At 39.6% G+C, this 21,939-nt stretch overlaps 1 protein-coding gene across 1 annotated transcript in view; it reads left to right on the top strand.

Moving 5' to 3' along the window:
- Nucleotides 1-18,207: 18,207 nt before the first annotated feature.
- SEL1L (SEL1L adaptor subunit of SYVN1 ubiquitin ligase) overlaps nt 18,208-21,939 on the top strand; it is a gene marked incomplete at both ends in the record, with an annotated part of 57,031 nt that continues 53,299 nt past the window's right edge. The window contains one exon of the mRNA XM_080707916.1: nt 18,208-18,277. Coding sequence (XP_080564042.1) covers nt 18,208-18,277 — 70 coding nt within the window. The remainder of the gene's footprint in view (nt 18,278-21,939) is intronic.

The following is a 21,939-nucleotide window of genomic DNA, read 5'->3' as shown; positions in this document are numbered from 1 at the left end:
GTTTATGTGACTCACTTTTCAACAAAATGCTGAATGCTGAGCGCCTAAAACAAGAGTTTGTAGTAGGTACTCAATTAGGAGGTTTTTTTTTTTTAATTCTAACTTTGTATATTCTTTCTACTATAAGGTTTCATATGGAACTAAGTATAATTTAGATGAATTTCAGCTTGCTGCTTGGAGGCCTGAATTCAACAGCTCAGCCAACTCTGCATGAAATGCTGCATATGCCCAAGGACAGCCTAATGCTTTCAGATCACATGGCCTGATTTCTAAGACTTAAAAATTCAGACCCAACTGAGCCCTCAGTTCAAAAATACTTTCAACATCTGGAATGTAGAATACTTAATTGATTGTTCTATCGAAACCCAGTTGATTAGAAGCCTTGAGGTTAGAACCTGCCACTTTTAAAATATTGGCTTAAGCTTTTTAGGCCCCTAAATGTTGTGCGAAACACACTATGCAAGGAATGCTGTGTTTAATGCTGTGAGCCATCTGCAGAGGGAGAGGCAGATTCCAAACAGCGTGCACATGCTGCCCTCTGGCGGTAAAATGCTGTAGCGTCTGTAGCATTTCCATGGAAAAATATGATTACCTGTCCTGATCAGTTAGTATTAACTAGTTCTGGTAATAAATCAAACCACATGCCAAGACTTTGTAGACTCTAAAATTTTATTAATTACACTTTGAGATGAGAAAACGGAGAAACTGGCATGGCCAAGTTCACCTGTAATCTAGTAAGTGAATCCCACACAGGGGATTCAAACCCAGGTGTCTGATTCCAAAGCCCATGTGCTTCCATGTCATACAATGATTTGTTCAGAGCTGTATCTTCAGTGTCTACACAGAGTTTGTATCTGAAATGTCCACCAAAGGCCCCTGTGTTGAAGGCTTGGTGGCCAGTCCACAGCACTATTGGGAGGTGGTTAAACCTTTAGGAGTTAGGACCTACATGGAGGAAGTTTGGTCACTGGGGGAATGGTCTTGAAGGACCATTGAGACCGCAGCCCTTCCTGTCCTCTTTGCTTCAAATCCACCAGGAAGTGAAAAGGTTTTCTCCATTTGTGCCACAAAGTACTGTTTATGCCACCGACCCAAAGCAACAAGGCCAAGCAACCATGGACTGTGACCTCTGAAACCAAAGCCAAAGTAAACTTTTCTTTTATCTCAGATATTTTGTGATAGTGATAAAACCAATTAGCACACTCACCAAACAGTTATTGACAACAGCAGCAGTTTCTGCCTTACAACAAGTGTGTGTGTGCGTGTGTGTGTATGTGTGTGTGTGCGTGCACACATGTATCATGAGTTGGGTGCCTACCATGTACATGCATCATTTCATCTTGCTCAACCAGGGAGAAATTAAGAATTATCCTTATATATCCTTTAGCTTATTAAAGTATTTTAAATACCCTATTCTTTTTTTTTTTTTTTGGTGCATTGTATTCATATACCTTAATGAGGTACAAGATGGTAGAGGCATACATACACATACACACATCACTCATTTAGCCCTTCCACAATTCCAAACCCATGCCCTCCCCTTCCTCCTTCTTGTGTTTGGCTTAGTGATTGACTTTGATAGGTTTGTGAATGCATATCATGTGCATTAGGGAGTTTCCCTCTTTCCCCCTTCCATCCCCCTTAGTTAGGTTGCCTTCTTTAATCATCTAAGGTTTTTTCCATCTTTGTCTGGAGTACCTCCAATGTCCCATTTTCTCTGTAGCTTCTGCATTTTAGGGAGAACATCCTCCTTTTCTCCTTTTGTGACTGACTAATCTCAGCATAATGTTCTCGTTTCATCCATTTCCTCACAAATGATGCAATTTTGCTATCTTTATGGCTGAGCAAAATTTCATTGTGTACATATCCCATCCATACATCCGTTGATGGACATCTTGGTTGATCCTAAGCTTGACAACTGTGAACTGTGCGGCTATGAACATAGATACACATGCATTAGTTTGGAAGTGGTATTGCTGGGTCATATGGTAGGCTTGCTCACATTCTTCTATAGATCCTACACACTGTTTTCCAAAGTGGTTGCACTAATTTGCAATCCTAACAACAATTTATTAGAATTCCAACTTCTACACACCCTCGCCAGTATTTGTTGTTGTTCGTGTTTTTAATGATTGCCATTCTAATTGGAGTTAGATAAAGTCTCAGGTACTTTTTGTTGGATTTTTTCAAATGTTTTTTCAGTGTCTACTGAAATGTTCATTTGATCTTTATCTTTGGTTCTGTTTATGTGATGATTGCATTGTTTTCATATGTTGAACCAGCCTTGCATTCTGGGATGAACCCTACTTGGTCATGGTGTATGGTTTTTTATGTGCTTTGAATGCACATTGCTAGTATTTTGTTTAGCAGCTTTTGCCTATATTCATCAATGACTTAGGTCTATAGTTTTATTTTCATGAGCTATCTTTATTTGGTTTTGTGATATTGGGTTGGTAGTTTGTATTTGGGATAATCCCATTTCTTTCTATTTCATGCAATAGATTGAGGAACATTGGGATTAGTACCTCTATAAAGATTTTATAAAATTCACTTGAGAAACCATCTGGTCCTGGGCTTTTGTTATTGCTGCTTCAATCTCTTTGATTGCTATTGGTCAGTTCAAACTTTCTATATCTCCTTGACTCCGTTTAGGAAAGTTCTGGGTATCTAAAAATTTGTTATTTTCTTCTAGATTTTCCATTTTGTTGAAGTATAGTTTTTCAAAGTAGTTTCTGATGATCCTTTGTATATCCACACTGTCAGTGGTAATATCTCCTTTTTCATCTCTTATTTTTGTAATTTAAATTGGTTCTTTTGGTTGGGTTGGCTAGTGGTTTATCTATCTTGTTTATTTTTTAGAAATGAGCTTCTGGTTTTGTTGAGAGGAGGGATAACAAGGTAGCAGTGAGCTCCAACAACACCACAATAACAGAACATGACAACACAGAATTGCATAGATCATCTCCAGAAGGTCAAATCAGGAATGTAACTGTATAAATAATACAGGATTTTCAAAAAACATTTAGAGAAAGTCAAAAATATATAAAGATGCAATCATTGAAGTGAAAGAATCAATTCAAACTATAAATAATCAATTAGACCACATGGAGAATAGACTATCGCTCCTAGAAGATAATCACTCCAGAAACGAATGTATAGTATTTAACATAGAGAAAACAATTCAACAGCATGAATTGGACATTGAAGAAACATGGGCTTATTTTTAAAGAGCTAACTTAAGAATGATTGGTATCAAGGAGGGAAAGGTTCAGCATGCCACATAATAGTCAAAGTGTCCAATATAGAAGCCAAGGAGAGAATCTTAAAGGCAACCAAAACAAAAGACTAAGTGACATTTAGAGGCAAACCAATTAGAATCAATCCAGACTTCCCAACCCAAGTCAAGAAAGCCAGAAGGGCCTGGAGTAACATATTCCAAACTCTGAAAGAAAACAACTTGGAGCCAAAAATTTCCTACCCAGCAAAACTATCTCTCAAATTATACAAGGAAATAAAAATATTCCATGGAAACAGAAGTTGAAGGAATTTCTGTCTTGAAACCAGCACTAGAGAAAATACTCAAAAACATTAACTACAAAGAAGAAATAAGTAATATACACCAGAATGAGAGGAACAAGAATTTCCATCCAGCAAACAACTAAGCAAAGAAGAACAAACACTACCTCAAACAGAAGTTAAATCTCAATATGTTAGGAACTAAAAATCATCTCTCAATAATCATACTGTAAATGGCCTCAACTCCCCAATAAAAAGATGTAAAATGGCAAAATAGATTAAAAACAAAAATCCATCTATCTTCTGCCTGCAAGAAACACACCTTAAAAGTAAAGATAGTAACAAACTTGTGGTAAAGGACTGGGGCAAGGTAATCGATGCCAAAGGAACTCAAAGACAAGCAGGAGTAGCAACTATGGTATCAGCAAGTTAGACTTCAAGCCTAAGTTTATTAGAAGAGACAAAGTAGGTCATTTTTTACTTGTCAAAGGAACAATCCAGCAAAGAAAATAATTATAGTCAAACATTTATGCCCCAAACATAGGTGCAGCCACTTTCATAAAGCAAACTCTTTGTGACATTAAGTCACACATAAGTTCCAAAACAATAATACTATGAGACTTCAATGTCCCTCTCACACCATTAGACTGATCTTCTAGACAAAAGGTCAGTAAAATTGCCTCAGATCTAAGGAAAACCATCAACCAAATGGATTTTAATATATATATATATATGAATATATATATTACATATAGAATATGAATTTACTAGTGCTCACCTTGTGGCCAAGGATGTAACCTATTTTGGAGAAGGTTCTGTGAGCAGCTAAAAAAAATGTGAACTCTGCTGTAGTTGGGTGGAATGTTATATTCTTTAGTTCTTAAAAGGATGACATTAAGTATTTAAAAAATCTCTGATGAACTTGGATGCAAAACTATTAAAAAAATACTAGCAACATGCATTCAAAACCACATCAAGAAAATCATACATCATGACCAGGTAGGGTTCATCCCAGGGATGCAAGGCTGGTTTAATATATGAAAATCAATCCATGTACTTCATCATATAAACAGAATCAAAGACAAAAATCATATGATCATTTCAATAGACACTGAAAAAGCATTTGATAAAATTCAACATCCATTTATGATAAAAACACTGCAGAGAATTGGAATAGAAGGAACATATCTCAACATTATTAAGGCAATCTATAATAAGCCCACCGCCAACATCATAATAAATGGGGAAAAACTTCAAGAATTCCCCCTAAAAACCGGAACGAGACAAGGATGTCCATTATCACCACTTCTCTTCAATATAGTACTAGAGACTCTAGCCAGAGCAATAAGGCAAGAAAAGGAAATCAAAGGAGTACAAATAGGAAAAGAAACAAACTTTCACTATTTGAAGATAACATGATACTATATTTAGAAAACCCAACAAACTCAACCAAAAGGCTTATAGAAGTGATCAACAAATTCAGCAAAGTATCTGGATACAAAATCTATCTTAAAAAATCGGAAGCTTTCCTGTACACCAACCATAAATCCACTGAAAAAGAAATTCAGAAAACACTTCCACTCAGGATCTCCCACAAAAAAATAAAATACTTAGGAATAAACTTGACCAAGGAGGTAAAAGATCTCTACAAAGAAAATTATAAAAAAAACTGAAAAAAGAAATCAAAGAAGATCTTAGAAGATGGAAGGATCTTCCATGTTCATGGATTGGCAGAATAAATATCATTAAAATGGCCATCCTTCCAAAAGTGATCTACAGATTTAACGCAATGCCCATTAAACTACCAAGATCATTTCTCACAGACATAGAAAAATCAGTCCTTAAATTTATCTGGAATAACAAAAAGCCCAGAATAGCCAAGGTAGTTCTCAGCAACAAAAACGATGCAGGAGGAATCATAATACCTGACTTTAAACTATACTACAAAGCCATTGTAATAAAAACAGCATGGTGCTGGCACAAAAACAGATACATAGATTAATGGAGCAGAATAGAAGACCCAAAAACAAGTCCACAAACTTTCAGCCAATTGATTTTTGACAAAGGGGCCAAAAACATACACTGGAAAAAAGATAGCCTCTTCAACAAATGGTGTTGGCAAAACTGGTTAACCATATGCAGAAAATTGGAAATTAATCCCACTTTCTCACCCTGTACAAAAGTCAACTCAAGATGGATCAAAGACTTGGAAATCAAACCAGAGACCTTAAAGCTCCTTGAAGAGGGCATAGGTCCAACACTGCAACACATAGGCACAGATAAACACTTTCTCAACAAGACCTCAAAGTCACAACAAACTAAAAGGCGAATCAATACATGGGATTGCATGAAACTGAAGAGCTTCTGTTCAGCAATGGAAAATGTCAAGAACCTCAATTGAGAGCCAACATAATGGGAGAAAATTTTTGCTACCTACCCCTCCGATAGAGGACTAATATCTAGAATATACAGAGAACTCAAGAAACTCAACACTAAGAAAACAAAGCATCCAATAAAAAAATGGGCAAGTGAAATAGACACTTCACAAAAGAGGAAATTCAAATGGCCAATAAATGCATGAAAAAATGCTCAACATCACTGGCAATCAGAGAGATGCAAATCAAAACTACCCTGAGATTTCAGCTAACTCCAACTAGAATGGCAATCATTCAAAACACAAACAACAAATGCTGGCGAGGATGTGAAGATGTGGGAACTCTGAAACATTGTTGGTGGGGTTGCAAATTAGTGCAACCACTTTGAAAAACAGTATGGAGAATCCTCAGAAGAATGGGAACAAATCTACCATTTGATCCAGCAATGCCACTTCTGGGTATCTACCCAAAAAAAAGGAAACCAAACTACCAAACTAATGCATGTGTATCTATGTTCATAGCTGCACAATTCACCATAGCCAAACTTTGGAACCAGCCAAGATGTCCATCAACAGATGAATGGATTACAAAACTGTGGAATGTGTACACAATGGAATTTTACTCAGCCATCAAAAAAAAAAAAAAACACATCATTTTCAGGGAAATGGATGGAACTGGAGGACATTATGCTAAGTGAGATTAGTCAGTCACAAAAAATAAGAAATCAGATGCTTTCCCTAATATGTGAGAGTTAGGGAGAAATGAATCACAGGAGGAACTCTTGAAAAAGGAAATCCTATAGAGGAGCAAACAAGACAACCTAAAGGAGGAGAAAGAAGAGGGGAAGAGTAAAATCTCTAAAACACACAATGTACTTAAACATATCGAAATCAACCACTAAGCAGAGCAAGGGAGGGAGGGATGGGGAGGGAATGGGGTGGAAATTGGTGAGGGGTTAAATCAGTGATGTGTACATGTCTTTACACACAAGTTTTTACCCCAATATGATGTATAAATATAATGCACCAATAAAAATAAAAAAACAAAATAAATAAAATTTGAATACTAAAATGAATAAAAATATAATAAACCTCCACAAAACTGCACAAGTCCTTGTGACTATGAGACTCAGGTACAAACCAGCTTATCATAAGCCTTGACAACCAAGGGACTGTCTCCACCATTCATTCCTTAACCTCGATCAGCACAGCTATCCCCAGACCGGTGGTCACAGATGGCAGGCACCACTAGACCTGCTCCAGTGCCAAGACTTTGCTGCCCACTCCATCTCGGCATCTACATGTGTGAGAATCCATGTAGTCATCAGCGATTAGCACCGAGAGAGGGCATCGTCTCTGGTCAAAAAACTCCTCCACTCTTAGATATTCTTTCATAACTATTATTCTTTTAGTAATGATTCTTTTAACTTTCCACATGAAATTGCTCCGGTGGAAAAAAGATCAGGACTGTGAGTGAAAATTGAATCCATGTCCTTCCAGTAAACTTTCAGCCTTGCTCAAATGGTAATTAGATGAGCCTTGTTCAAATGGTAATTAGAAGCAGCATTCCAGTCCACCTTCGACCTTCAATACAGCGACACCACCTGGTTAAAAATAGCTATGTCAAAACAAAGGACAGATAAAATAGATGTGTAAAGGTGAAAGAAAGAGAATATGGTGAGAATGAGAAAGTATTTTTGTATGAAGAAGAGCTTATCCTAAGATTGGCCCGAATGGGAAAGAGAGAATTAGGGTAATCAGAAAAGAAAAGAAAGTTGCAGAGGGTTAGTGATAGGGATATGGATTATTAAAAGAGGAAAAATGCTCAGCTGCTAGGGAAATATATCTGACAACTAAATCTAAAGACCTCATGTTATTTCTTGGTGTTTAAACTGTGTCATGAGTTTGTTTAAGTTTTCAGACAGCGGATAGTATTGCAGACAAAATCCAGCAGACATTCATCGAAGTTCCTTAAATCATCATAAAGGAACATGGATTTTCCTTACGATAACTATATGAAAGCTGGAATCTCGGACTTCGTCCCCCATTATATATAAAGGAGGACATTGGACTAAGCCCTAGGAATGAAAGCTCCGAAAGGGTTAAAGAAAACTCTTAAAAACTGTGATCTTAAAAACTAAATTCTTCAAGTGATTTTGGGTGTGACTTTTAGCCAAATAGAAGCCTCTGCAGCTGCAAGGCCAAAGGGGTCTTGGGCTCTGGAGCACAAGGCCCACCTGAGATAATGGGACTGATTTCAATCACAAAGACCTGGGATATCCCAGGCCTTACTTTTGTCTTGTTCAGGGTTGGTAATCTGCATGTGTATCTCTCTTTTGTACCTTGGGTGTTTTGCACTTCTTTTTACTAGAAATTCACTGGGAGAGGGGAATATATAAAAAATCTTGTGTCCAAAATAAAGTGTTCGATTGCACAAGAAGCATCAATCCATGTCAGGTTCTTTTTAAAGCGCCAATCATAGGATTATTTTCCTAGGAAAGAACTGCTACAGATAAGAATCTGTGGTAGAATCACTCTATCCTTCCCCACCTTTACTGAGACCATCGACCGCGAGCAAACTCGCGCGCCATTGGACTAGCTGGCTTTCGGCACTCCAGCACCAGGTGGACACCATGCCCCAGAGGGACAGATTCATGCCAGCTGCAGCATAGGCCCTGGTGACCTCCTGAGGCTGTGCACACACTTGCAACTGTAAGACTCAGCTTATTATCACCTTGGTGATCAAGGGACTGCCTTCATCAGCACTATCCCAACCTCAAGCATCACGGCATGAAGCAAGATTCCATTTGCTTGGGTAGAACAGGGTTGAAAGCATAGAACTTTGCCTTCGAACATGGTACTGAGCTGGTGAAACCTATTATTGGCCAGATCCTAAGGACCACAATCTCCAAGCCAGTGCCTGCAGATGGCACCTCTGGAACAGCCCTAGTCTACTGGATTTGATTCCAGTCATCTTTTCCTGGGGCTGGTTGCAGGGGTCTTGGGTCACAAGTCCACCACCATAGTAGGCAGCCCATACCAATGTTGGTTAATCCATTGATAAAAAGCCTTCATGATCCAAGTCACTTTGAACATTGTAGAAATGGAGACCAAGACTTCAACACATGATCTTTTGAGAGACATTTCATTACCAAACAATAGCAGGTACAAATTTTACTAGAAGGAGGAACTATACAGATAAATTAAGGATTTTCTGAGACAAGAGGATCACAGGTTGGAAGACAGCCTCAGATGCTTACTGAGGCCCACAGCAATCTATCAAGACCCTGTTTCAAAATAAAAAATAAAATAGGTGCTGGGCATGGTGGTACATGCTTGTAATACCAGCATTTGAGAGTGAGACAGGAGGATCATGGTTCGCAGCCAGCCTCAGCTACTGAGGGAGGCCCTTTGCAACTCAGGGAGATCCTGTTTCAAAATAATAAGAAATAGGGCCGGAGGAATAGCTCAAAGATAGAATGCACCTGGGTTCCATCCCCAATACCACAAAAATAAATAAATAAATAAATAAATAAATAAATAAATAAGGCTTGAGGTGTAGCTCAGAGGTAGAGCACTCTTGATTTTAATTTCCAGGAACACACATACTCTCTCTCTTCCTCTCTGTCTCTCATACACACACACACACACACACACACACACACACACACAGAGTAATACAACAAAATATCAAATTTGGCATTTCACTTTTAAAGCATTAAACATCATATTTTCAAAATTTTAGAGGTTTTCTAAATTGAAAGAAATCATTATACAACATTCAACAAAAGTGATATTCTAATAAACTATCAAGTTTTAGAAAAAAAATTAAAAAGATCTTATGACTATAAAAGAAGATTCATGTTTAAATAATTCTGAAAAAAATTTCAGTAAGGTTATGCTCTGGAAAGTCATAAAGTATAATCTTAATTTAAGAAGAGATTTTAACAAACTGAGTAACAAAGCGCCAATTCTTTTGTAGTACTGGGGGTTGAAGTGGGGAAGGGGAAGGTTCAACCTTTGATCTATATACCCAGCCCTAGTTTACTTTTTTTAGTTTATTAGCTTATTCTTTGCTTAGTTGCCCAGCCTGACCTTAAACCTGTGATTCTCCTGTCTCAGCCTCCCAAGTATTGGGATTACAGGTGTAATTCCACCACACCTGACTTTTAGCTGCTATTTTAAAGTTCAGCACTAGGGCTGGGGATGTAGCTCAGTGGTAGAGTGCTTGTCTATTATACTCGAGGCATACTGGGTGCCATGCACAACACCTGTGAAAAATAATTTTGAAAGAACATCAGAATGAATGGACCTAGGTTTCCTTTAAGAGACAATTATACTCACAGTAGTAAAATAGTTTTGTTGCTGCTGTTGTTTTGAAATGTTAGAGATGGAACTCGGGAATGTTCTACCATTAAGTTACATCCTTAGTACATTTTACTTTTTATTTTGAGACAGAATCTCTCTAAGTTACCCAGCCTGGTCTTGAACTTGCAGTCCTCCTGTCTCAGCCTCCTGAACTGCTGAGATTACAAGCCTGTGCCACCATTCCTGGCCAAAATATCTATATTTTATGTATAAACTTAGCTGATGAATCAAATGTGTATTAATATGTTTCATGATAAAAACAACTTAAAGTAATGATGACCTGGCTGGACTGAGATTTCCTCTGAGGATCTTTGAAACCACCCAAGCCACTCCTATGTTTCCCCTCTATCCTGTATGACACCTCTTTTGCCCACCTAACCAACTGCTTTTACTGACAGTTGCCTGCATGGTTCTAATATGTGTTCTTTGTATGAAATTTCAGGATTTTGCTGACACAAAGGATGTGCTCTGATGTGGGGCAGAAATATGCATTTTTCTGTATTAAACTCTGTGAGCAATTATCACCTCAGTCCACAAAGAACTGGATAAAAAATTGGGGACACTTAAGAATCAATAGAACTCACTTATATTTATTTTCTTTTATACAAGTACCTAGTTTTATAAAAAAGATTCTAATAACATATTTTAAAGCAAGTAACTATAATAATAATTTATCACACCTACCCCATATCGCTGAACACACCCATAATGCTGTGGTTCATTTTTTTAATTTAATAATGTTTTAAGAACTTTATTCTAATTGCTATAGGCTCAGCAGAATGGTTTTCCTAAATTGGAATTCAAAACACCATCTATCAGCCGGGTGTGATGGTGCATACCTATAATCCTGGTACTTGGAATACTAAAACAGGAAGATCATAGGTTTGAGACTAGCCTCAGCAACTTAGCAAAATACTGTTTGAAACATAAAAATAAAATAAAATAGGGCTAGGAACTTAGTTCAGAAGCAGAATACCCCTAGGTTCAAGCCTCAGTGTCAGTATATATATATATATATATATATATATATATATATATATATATACATATATATACACATATATATACATATATATACATATATATTATATATTATATATATTATATATTATATATATTATATATTATATGTGTGTGTGATATGTATGTAAGAACATATAAAATATATAAGCTTCAATGACTCAAGAAAGACTATGTAACTTGGCATTACAGTCAATAGAACAGAAATTTTGTGAGAATTTTGATTAAGCAGCCTAATTGCCAATATTGATGACATTGGGCAAGAAATACAGAACTCCAAAATAAATGTGTAAGTAGTGAACATGGCCAGCCCTCCACAGAACACCTAGACATGGGGAGTGATTACATTCAGTTGTCTTTCATTATTTGCCCAATTTTGGTTTTATAAAACCATAGCTTTGAACATGTTTTTGCAGAGGTTTATTTGTGTTGGCAGGTGGGTAGAACATAATTTAAAAGTTTGCTTAATTTATAACTCTTAATTAGTCAGAAGCATGGTATACGGGCCTCCATTTGTACTCATGCTGTGTCCTGCCAGGTGTGTGCACCAGGTATGTTCTTGGTGAGGGGGGCACCGATACTCAGCATCACTAATGAAAGCGTTCTTGTTCACTACAATGCTTGGTGTTTAGCTTCATGCAAGTGTGTTGTCTTACCAAGGCAATATCCTTCAGAGAACATTTATACATGAAAATGAGTACAAACATATTTTTCTAATGTGACTTTCACCACCACGAATGAATTATGGAATGAGTTTGAAAAACAACACAGCTGGAGACACAGCCTCCTCCTTAAGATAAAAAGGATGTATACAGGGAAATGTATAGGGACCCATTCCAAAAAGTACAGGACAGAAGGTGGGGGGGGGGGGACCTTGCTGGTGAACCCTAACAAGAGCTCTATGGAGCAGGTGACCCAGGTCAACTTCAGAGGTGGGAAGCTGTGTCAGCAATATGCATCCTTAATATGATGCAAAGCAAAGCATATATCACTTCTGTGGTCCTTCTCTGCCATCACAAACAAGGGACACCTGAGAAACTGTCCTAGCCAAGAGGATCCTAAAGATAAAACTATTTTAAGTTTTAAGAAAAAAAATATATATTTTTTTTGGTGGTACTGGGGGGTGGAACCCAGAGGTTTTCTACCTCCGGGCTATATTCCCAGACCTATTTTATATTTTATTTGGAAACAGGGTCTCACTAAGTTACTGAGAGCCTAAGTAGCTGAGGCTGACTTCGAACCTACGCGATCCTCTTGTCTCAGCCTCCCAAGCGCGGGTATTACAAGTGTGCGCCACCACGCCCAGCTAAGAAAAAATTTTAATGTAGTGGAGCATGTATGAAGGACAAAATGGTCTAAAAGAAGGCCTCCTAGAAAGAATAGGATCCCCTTAGAAGACTCGCCACAGGGAGGGCAGAGGCTTGCTGTGTGAGAAAGGTTCATTCTGAGTCACAGACTGTCCTAGGAGATGCCTGCTGTGGAAACAGAAGGGCAGTGATTCTGTAACCTTCCTGCCTCCGCCATTTCCACACCATAAACATTCTTTATAGGATATGGTCCAGTGTTTGTCAACAAGAGCCATAATCCTCAAAACCTGGGGCCATAGTCCCTCTGAGCTGCCTCTGCTCTATGAGACCTTAAAGGAAGATGCTGCGGTTCCACATAATGGCCACAAGGGGGCCATGCGGCCATCAGGAGCAGCCAGCCACGCTGGTCTGCAGGTGCCGGGCATGGTGAGCAAAACACCATCCAACCAGTTTTCATTTCTGTGCTTGGTCCCGGCAGCCTCACCTTAGCTGACCGTCCAGCCTGTGAGAGGCTCCGCCTTCCTCTGGATGATAAATGTTTTTCACTGTTTGGATTTTGGGTTCGGTTTTTGTCACCTCTGTTTAATGTGAATGATCAATGCAAGAGCATACACACACACACACACACACACACACACACACACACACACACTCCCAATCTTAGAGATACACCTTGTGTTGAGTTTATTTAATTAATTTTCTTGGTGCATTATAAATAGTGGGATTCATTGTGACATATTCACACATGCACGTGACATAATTTGGTCAATTTCCTTCCCCAGTCTATTCTTTCTCTCCCCTCCTCTCTCCTCTGGTCCCTCCTTTGTACTCTACAGGTCTCCTTTCTATTTTCATGAGATTCCCCACACCCTTTTCTCCCATTTTTTTTCTCTCTAGTTTACACATATGAAAGGGAATGTATGGCCCTTGACTTTGTGAATCTGGTTTACTTTGCTTAACATAATGCTCTCAAGTCTCATTCATTTTCCTGAGAAGGGGATTTCCTTCTTCTTTATAGCTGAATAAAATCTCCAGAGTGTATGTACACCAGACTTTCTTAATCCATTCATCTGTGGACAAGCACCTGGCTGGTTCCATAGTTTGGCTATTGTGGATTGTACTGCTACAAACATGGGTCATAAGTGGAGAAGTTTCAGTCATACCGTGGCCTCCAGTGGGGGGATTCTGTGTTCACTGGAGTCGGCTTCTGGTATAAAGCCCTGTCTGCTCTCTGTGCACCAGCAGTGCCAGTGACCTCCTCCTGCTGGTCTGGTTCACACTGAAATTGGGGTGCAGTCTACAAAACAGGTAGCTCATGCACTTTTAAAAAGTCAGTGTCAGCCGGGCGTGGTGGCGCACGCTTGTAATCCCCGCGCTTGGGAGGCGCGCATGGGTTCGAAGCCAGCCTCGGCTACTTAGTGAGGCTCTCAGCAACTTAGTGAGACCCTGTTTCCAAATAAAAGTAGAAAATAGGTCTGGGAGTATAGCCCAGAGGTAGAAGGCCTCTGGGTTCCACCCCCAGTACTACCAAAAAAAAAAAAAAAAGTCAGTGTCATAAGATTTCAGGAAACACACACAAGCCCTTCATATTCTAATAGGTTCAGAGGTGATAAGTGCAATGGAAAACACAAAGTGAAGAAAAAGCAGGATGCTGGAGGAGGAGGGCATTTAAATTAAAATTAGGGCAGTCAGGACAGGTATGCTAGTCAGTTTTGTGTTCCTGTGACCAAAATCCTAACAAGAACTTAGAGGGGGAAAGTTGATGTGGGTTCATGGTCTCTGTCCACGGGCAGCCAACTGCATTGCTCTGATGAGGCAGAAATGGCCGAAGGACATAGCAGAGGAGGGTTGTTCAGCTCATGGCAGTTGGGAAACAGAGTGAGAAAAAGGGCTGGGGTTAGAGATAAACCCTACCAGGGCCGGCTTCCCAGTGGCCTCCCACCTCCAACTAAGTCCCACCTCCCTGGAGTCCACTCAGATAACCAGGGGTTAAGATTGATGAGGTCAGAACCTGCATAATCCAATCACTGCCTTAAAGTCCCACCTCTGAATCTTGCTGCATTGGGGTTGACACTTTCAAACTGAGACCTGGGGCAGGGGACAGTCTAGATCTAAACCATCATGACATGCTTCCCTGTGAAGCTCACATTTGTGTAAAGACTTCAAGGTCATGATGCTTTGAATCTATGATGTGTAATTACAATGCTCAAAAAAAAAAAAACATAAAAAGTAGGAAAAGGTGAGGAGGCTAAAAATAAGCCATGAAGATTTGGGGGTGAAGTTTTCCAGGAAAGACAGCAGATTGTGTAAAGGCAAGAGCTTGTCTTCTAAGTCAAGGTTTATGTTTTCAGTCCTTTCAGAAGGTTCTCAATGGTTCTGATTGCTTAATTAATAACATCTGCATTAGGCATCCATTACCTCCTTCTTTTAGGTTCTGTGCTATGTCACAATGCAGAGCAGACTTTCTGCAAGTTGTAAATCTGTGACAATGACCCAGACCACTTATAGTGACAGACTGAACAAAGTATAGACAGCTGAGCAAATACTAAAGAAATCTTTGAATTAATAAATAATAACATGAACATTTTGTTCAAGTACAGTGAGTACATAACCTTAACTGGAAAAGTTGGCAGGGAACCTGAGGGTTGTGTGCACAGACTGGATAAGGCCCCGGGAGAATGCACAGCCTTTTTCTAAATAAACATCATGCAGTTCAGCAGGCTGACCAAAGACATCTGATATTCCCGTGCCATTGTTGTTGTTGTTGTTGGTTGTTTGTTTGCAGTACTGGGGATGGACCCCAGGAGCATTCTATCTCTGAGCTACACCCCCCAGCACTATTTTTTATTCTTTATTTTGAAACAGGGTCTCACTGAGTTGCAAAGGACCTCTCTAAGTAGCTGTGGCTGTCCTCAAAGCGTATTCCACCTGTCTTAGCCTCCCAAATGCTGGGATTACAAGTGTGCACCACCATGCCTGGCTTCTACGCCATGTTTTGAACCTTCTTTGGAGACTTGGAATTTCCCCAGGAAGTCAAGATCCTATGAAAATATTCAGAACATGTTACTTACTCATTGCTAAAGCTCTAGTAGCTCTACATTCTTTAAGCAAGGGAATAAAACTGATTTTCATCCTCAAAGCAATTGATAATACTGTCTATAAAAACATTCCACAATATAGGAAGTACTTTTCCTTTCCACTGGATCTTTCTTTTGAAATTCACAACAGACAAGTAAGGTATAGCTATCAATCAACAATAATCTAGTGCTAGCGTGGTAAGTCCAATGCTATATACCCACATATAGAGTCATGTGATCATATCAGGCCTCAGCAAGTTTATAATATCTTTAAAGGGCCAATTTGTAAATTTTCAATAGAATCTTAGAGAAATGAAGATTAATGAGGACAGGACTGGTTGGAGAAATCTCAGTCAAGAAGAGATGCAAGCGAAATTGGGAGGATGCCAAGGCTGGGACGCAGAAGCAAGTAAAAGGGTAGAATAGGCAAGATTGTGTTCATGTGGAAATCTATAAAGCAGTTAAAAAGAACTAGAAATTGGTCCATACAGCACCCAGTACACAGCATTAACTGTAAGAAGCACTCAGTAAAGACAAAATGAAAAAGGAAGTTGGGCCTTAACTTAAAAAGTAAATCATACAAGAGGGAAAAAATTGCATAGTTCAATTATTGCATTGATAGAATTTATGAAAGATAAGATTAAAAGAGAAGTAAAATGAACCAGATTTTATTCTATGAGTTAAAATCAGAGGAACTCTCAGAAATGGAGATAAAAGCCAAGGAGGTTCCAGTGAAAAATGAACTCTTTTTATATAAAATAGTATCTTTTAGCTGGGCATGGTGGCGCATACCTGTACTTGGGGTCACAGGTTTGGGGCCAGCCTCAGCTACTCTGTGAGGCCCTCTGCAACTTAGTGAGACCCTGTTTCAAAGTGAAAAATAAAAAAAATGGGGCCGGGGATGTAGCTTGGAGATAGACTGCTGTTGGTTTCAATCCCCATTGCTGGGGGAGGGGGATGGTGGTGCGGGAGTGTCTTTTCTTCATGTCCTCTATTGTCAAGATCAGAAATTCATTTGTTACACCCTTTTTACTGTAGAGTGGGAGGGCAGGGGGACACTCTCCCAAAGAAGAGAGAAGATAAATACCCCGAATATCAAGGACAGGCTTTTCCAAAGGCCTGAATGTGGCTAGGCTAGGTTCCAGGCCTAAAAGCTGATGGTGGGTGAGTGGATGGGTGGGTGACTAAGGAATTGGAACTTACTACACAAAGTATTTCTGCTCACACAGTGCAACCACTATCACCTCTATCTCCACATACAGCAACCTTGCCTCTAACTTTGGTCAAGAAAAAAGAAACCTGTGAAATTCAAAACACAAGATATATGAGAACACGTATGTGACAGGGGTTTGCAAAAGCTGTTGGCACATTGTTCAGACAATTAGTGGCCCTAAGAAAAAATGGTGCTAGCATTAAGATAATCTACGTGGCATGCCATTCATTTCCTTTTGTCAGAGACAGGATGAGCAGTACTTAGTTGAATTCTGTATTCTGCATATCATGGCACTGTTTTATGTAAGGTGTTTTGTTGGGTTTTTTTGTTTTTTGTTTTTTGTTTGTGGGTCTAGGGATGGAACCCAGGGGCATTTGGCCTCCAATCTATATCTCCTGCCCTATTTTTTTATTCTTTATTTTGAAACAGGGTCTCACTGAGTTGCAAAGGCCCTCACTAAGTAGCTGAGGCTGTCCACGAACCGTGATCCTACTGTCTCAGCCTCCCAAATGCTGGGATTACAAGTGCGCGCAACCACGCCCGGCTCTTGTAAACTGTTTTAAACGTTTTTATTTAAACTTTTTTTCAATTTAAAAAATGTTGAAAAAAATCAGTCTAGCTGTTGGATTTTTCTCAGTGCTCATTTCATTACGTCCAATTCAAAATTTCTATATAAAACAAATAGAAAAATATGCTTAACACATCAAAAGTTCGTAACCTTCTCATATCTGTTCCTTGGTATTTATTTTGGCTCAAAGTAGAAACAAAACAGTCATGTGGATTCTTAGCCTTGTGCTAATATCTTGCTCAGGTGTTGAATTCTCTTAACTTTCACAGCCACCTGCACTTACTTGCAAAGCTTGCTAGACGATGGACTACGCTTCCCAAGAGCATTCGCCCAACGTATCTCATGACGTGCATTGTGGGAATTGTAGTCCCGGTGAGTGGTTTGTTTTTTTTTTTTTTTTTTTCTTTTTCTTTTTCTTTTTTTTTCTCCCCAGCCCTGGACTTCTGCTACCAATTAGCTGGGGCCATGTCGGTGAGGTCGTGGTCCAACCAGGAAAGCTGGTGTGGAAGCTTCACACAATGATTGGTTAATGGATGACCTCAGGGCGGGGCGATGAGGCGGGCGGAGCGGCCACAGCGATTGGGCGAGGAGCAGGAGGAGCCGAGCGGGGATTGGCTGCGCACTGGGTCAGGGAAGCCTGGGAAGGGGCGGAGGAAGGAAACTGGAGCAGGAAGAGCGGCGGCGAGGCGGCGACGGCGGCTGAGTCGGTGGTGGCTGGGGTGTAGGCGACAGCTCCAGGCGGTGGCAGCAGCCCGGAGAGCAGGATGCAGGTCCGGGTCGGGCTCACGCTGCTACTCTGTGTGGTTCTACTGGATTTGACCTCGGCATCCTCGGGTCAGTATCCGCCCCCCTCGGGCCCAAGGCCTTGGACTGCCGCCCCCCGGCCTGGGTCAGCGGACCGGGCGGTGGGGGCCCCGGTCTCGGGACCCTGTGCTCTCTGGCCGCACCTCTCACTGACCTGTCACTCGCGCTTCCCCCTGGCTTCGATTGCCCTGGGCCAGAGGGGACGTTTAGGGAACCGGAGAGGGAAAGAAAAGGAGGTAAGACCTCACAGCCCACATCTCTCTCCCACGTAACAAACTACGCGCAACATATCACGGATGAGGAATTGACTCCATGGGGGAAAATCCCAACAGCTAGTTTTGACCCACTGTGACACGCGAGCCCGGCTGGGCTTCCTGGACCCTCAAGTAGATTATGTGATGCATTTGGGTCTGGAGCCCTAGGCTTCGGGTTTGTAATCGATGCACCTGGGAGCTGTCAGTTTGGGCAGAGCAGGGTCCACCAAGATTAGGATGTTGACAGTGGCTTGGTGGGCTTACTTAACACCCGAGGTGGTCCCTCGTCTGTCTATTTAATATCGAAAACTTCATTATATAATTGTAGCCACTTTGTCCTCCCTTTTAAAATCTTCCTGAGAAAGTGATGACCTCTGTCACTGTTTTTCTAAGTTGTACTGTGTTGACAGTGATTGTATGATTCTTTTTTTTTTTTTTTTTTTGAGAACGTCTTGGTCCTCATAAGACGAATAGCAGCTTCCCCTTTTTTATATAGACATTGGAATTCATGTGCTTTTGAATTAATTTTCCAGTTAGCCAGTTTATACTCCGGTTTCAAAAATTATTTTTTCTAATGTTTTAAGCTGCCCATGTCAGAAAGTTTTAATTTGGATGCCTTGATTTAAAAGAACAGCAGTTCTAAATGTTGATAAGGAAACAGTACATTAAAACTTTGGGATTTTAATCAGTTTCAGGCAACAAGACAACGGTTCTGTGGCTTTAAACTTTTTTGGAACAAGGCAGAATATAAATGTCAGCTTTTTTTTTTTAACCGAAAATTTCCCAGATGGTTATTTGAATCCCCAAATTATCTGTCCTAGTTGTAAATCAATGCCATAACGTCATCCTGTGTCTAAAATAAGAGGCCTAAACTAAAAGTCTGTCCATGATGGGGTTGGGGACACTGTTTCTAAAGCAACAAGCCTATAGGAATTACTTTATTGCCAGTAACATGCTTTGAGGTTTATTCCACTCCAGTTGTCGTGATGTTTGTGTTCATGACCAAATTTTTATATACAGGAGACAACTCTAGAAGCACTTCTAGCAGTTGTCTAACCAAAAGAAGTATGAAATAAAGCTATTGGGTTTAATGGGTAACGTACCTGATGGGCCATGGACAGCTTCCTACAGAATTCCTCTTAGGGGTTTGTTAAAAATTCAGTTTTAGTTCTGGAATGGCCACATGTATCTTATCTGTACATGAACAAACTCTCGGTGGTTCTTCGCCCTAAAGTTTGAGAACTACAATAATTACAGAATATGATATATATCCCTCTGAGTTTGGTTTGCAGAGTTTAAAAAAAAAAGTGTGTATTTTCCTACATCTCCTTTTCGTGTGTGTGTGTGTGTGTGTGTGTGTGTGTGTGTGTGTGTGTGTGTGTGTGTGTGTGTTATACCAGGAATTGAATCCCGGGGCATTCTATCTCCAAGCTACATTCCCAGCCCTATTTTTTTCTTTTTTCTTTTGAAACAGGGTCTCACCAAGTAGCTGAGGCTGGCTGCAATCCCGCAGTCCTCCATCCTCCTGTCTCAGCCTCCTAAGCACTGAGATTACAAGCATGTGCAACCACACCCGGCTCTATATCCTTCTTTGACTGTACCTCCACATACTTAGAGCTCCATGTCCTGCAGATGATACGTGAAGACCAACTGTAACTCTCAGGATGTTATAGTAGCTGTTGATACTGAATTATTAAATTTTAGAGTTTTATCAATAGTAGCAGAGATTCAAGAAGTGCCTTTTCTGATTTCTATTATAGGGAAAGCTGTGCCAAAACATTCCCTGGGTAAAGAAAACAAAAAGGCCAGTTGGCCCTTCCTATCTGCTAGTATTACATTAATGGATTCAACCAACTGAACATGGAAGATAATTCAGGGAAAAATTGTGTTTGTACTGAACACATAGATTTTTTTCCCCTGGGCATTATATACTAAATACTATAATATCTATTTACATAGCATTTACGTTCTGTTAGGTAACATAAGAAAGGCCAGGCGTGGTGGCGCACACCTGTAAACCCAGTACTTAGGAGGCTGAGACAGGAGGATCACAGGTTTAAGACAGCCTCAGCAACTTAGCAAGACACTCAGCTACCTATGGAGACCCTGTTTCAAAACAAAAAATAATTACCGGGAGTGTAGCTCAGAAGTAGAATGTCCCTGCATTCAATCCCCAGTACTGAAAGAAAAGAAAAGAAAGAGAGAAAGAAGGGGAGGCAAAGACACAGGTTATATACAAATACTGTACCATTGTATATAAAAGACTTTGGCATCCTCAGATTTTGTTATCTTGGGGTTTGGAGGTGGAGAATTCTGGAACCAGCCCTCCATATAGAGAAAATTATGCTATGCCATGTGAAATTCAAATATCAAAAGGTATATAATATAAAGTTTTATAAATTTAGTGCTTAGATTTCTCAATTGGTTTTTTTCACTCATTAGAGTGCTTATTTGTATGGGGGATAAATTTTTAAAATTTAGATTTAAAGGTTTGTTCCTACCTAAAAATTGAAGCTTAGGGAAGTTACTTTGTGTTAAACTGTTAATGGTTACCCAGGGCAAGTTACATTTGTAACCAGGTAGACTATGGTTATCCAAAGAAGATCTTGGTTTTGATACATGTAAAATGTGATAGGTATATTAGAAATGTTTCCTTTTCCCTACGAATAAGTAAATTTAAATAAGATTAAAAAGGTATTTCTCCCTTATTTTCTCTAGGTAATAGTGAAAAGTTAATAATTCTTCTCACTTAGAGCTCTGTGGTAGAGCAGGTGCATGCAGGAAGCCCTGGATTCAACTCCCAGTGCGTGTGCAAACACACACACACACATACACACACACCTTTTTTATTTTTGGCAGAAAGAGGCAAATGATTTACCATTTTTTATTCCTCTGTGCCTAAGAAAAGTTTTTAATTAGACCTACTACCAGGTATGTGATAGTTATATTAATACCATACATTCAAAGAATAATTTTTAGATTGCAAGAGATGTTTGATTTCAGTGCTTTAGTGCTCCGTACAACATCATTGTGAATCAGCAGGACAGATGGTATTATCATCCCCTTTTGACAGATTGAGAAAATGAAGGCTGAGCAAACTTTGGACACTGAACTATGAGTTTCCATATCAATATGTGATAAAGCCTGGTCTGAAACATCACTTTCCAGGCCTCGTCTTTGGAATAATTGAGAATAAAGAATATTCTAGGATCTGTACAGGTACTAAGTAGAGTAGCAAAACAGAATGTCTGACTTTTTCCCCAGACTTTTTCGACTTCCTGTGTTTGAAGGTGTATCAGTCTCTTCAGTTTACATGACAGGTGGTAAATTAATTTGTCATCATCAGTTTTCCTTGCAAAAAAATATCCCTGGTACTTTGAAGCTTTCGAGCTGATATAATAAGAATGAGAATGGATCTTTTTCAAAGGAAGGTATACA

This window comes from Muscardinus avellanarius (genome assembly GCF_963383645.1).
Source record: "Muscardinus avellanarius genome assembly, chromosome: 12".
NCBI classification, from domain to species: Eukaryota; Metazoa; Chordata; class Mammalia; order Rodentia; family Gliridae; genus Muscardinus; species Muscardinus avellanarius.
This window is presented reverse-complemented; position numbering and strand designations above follow the sequence as displayed.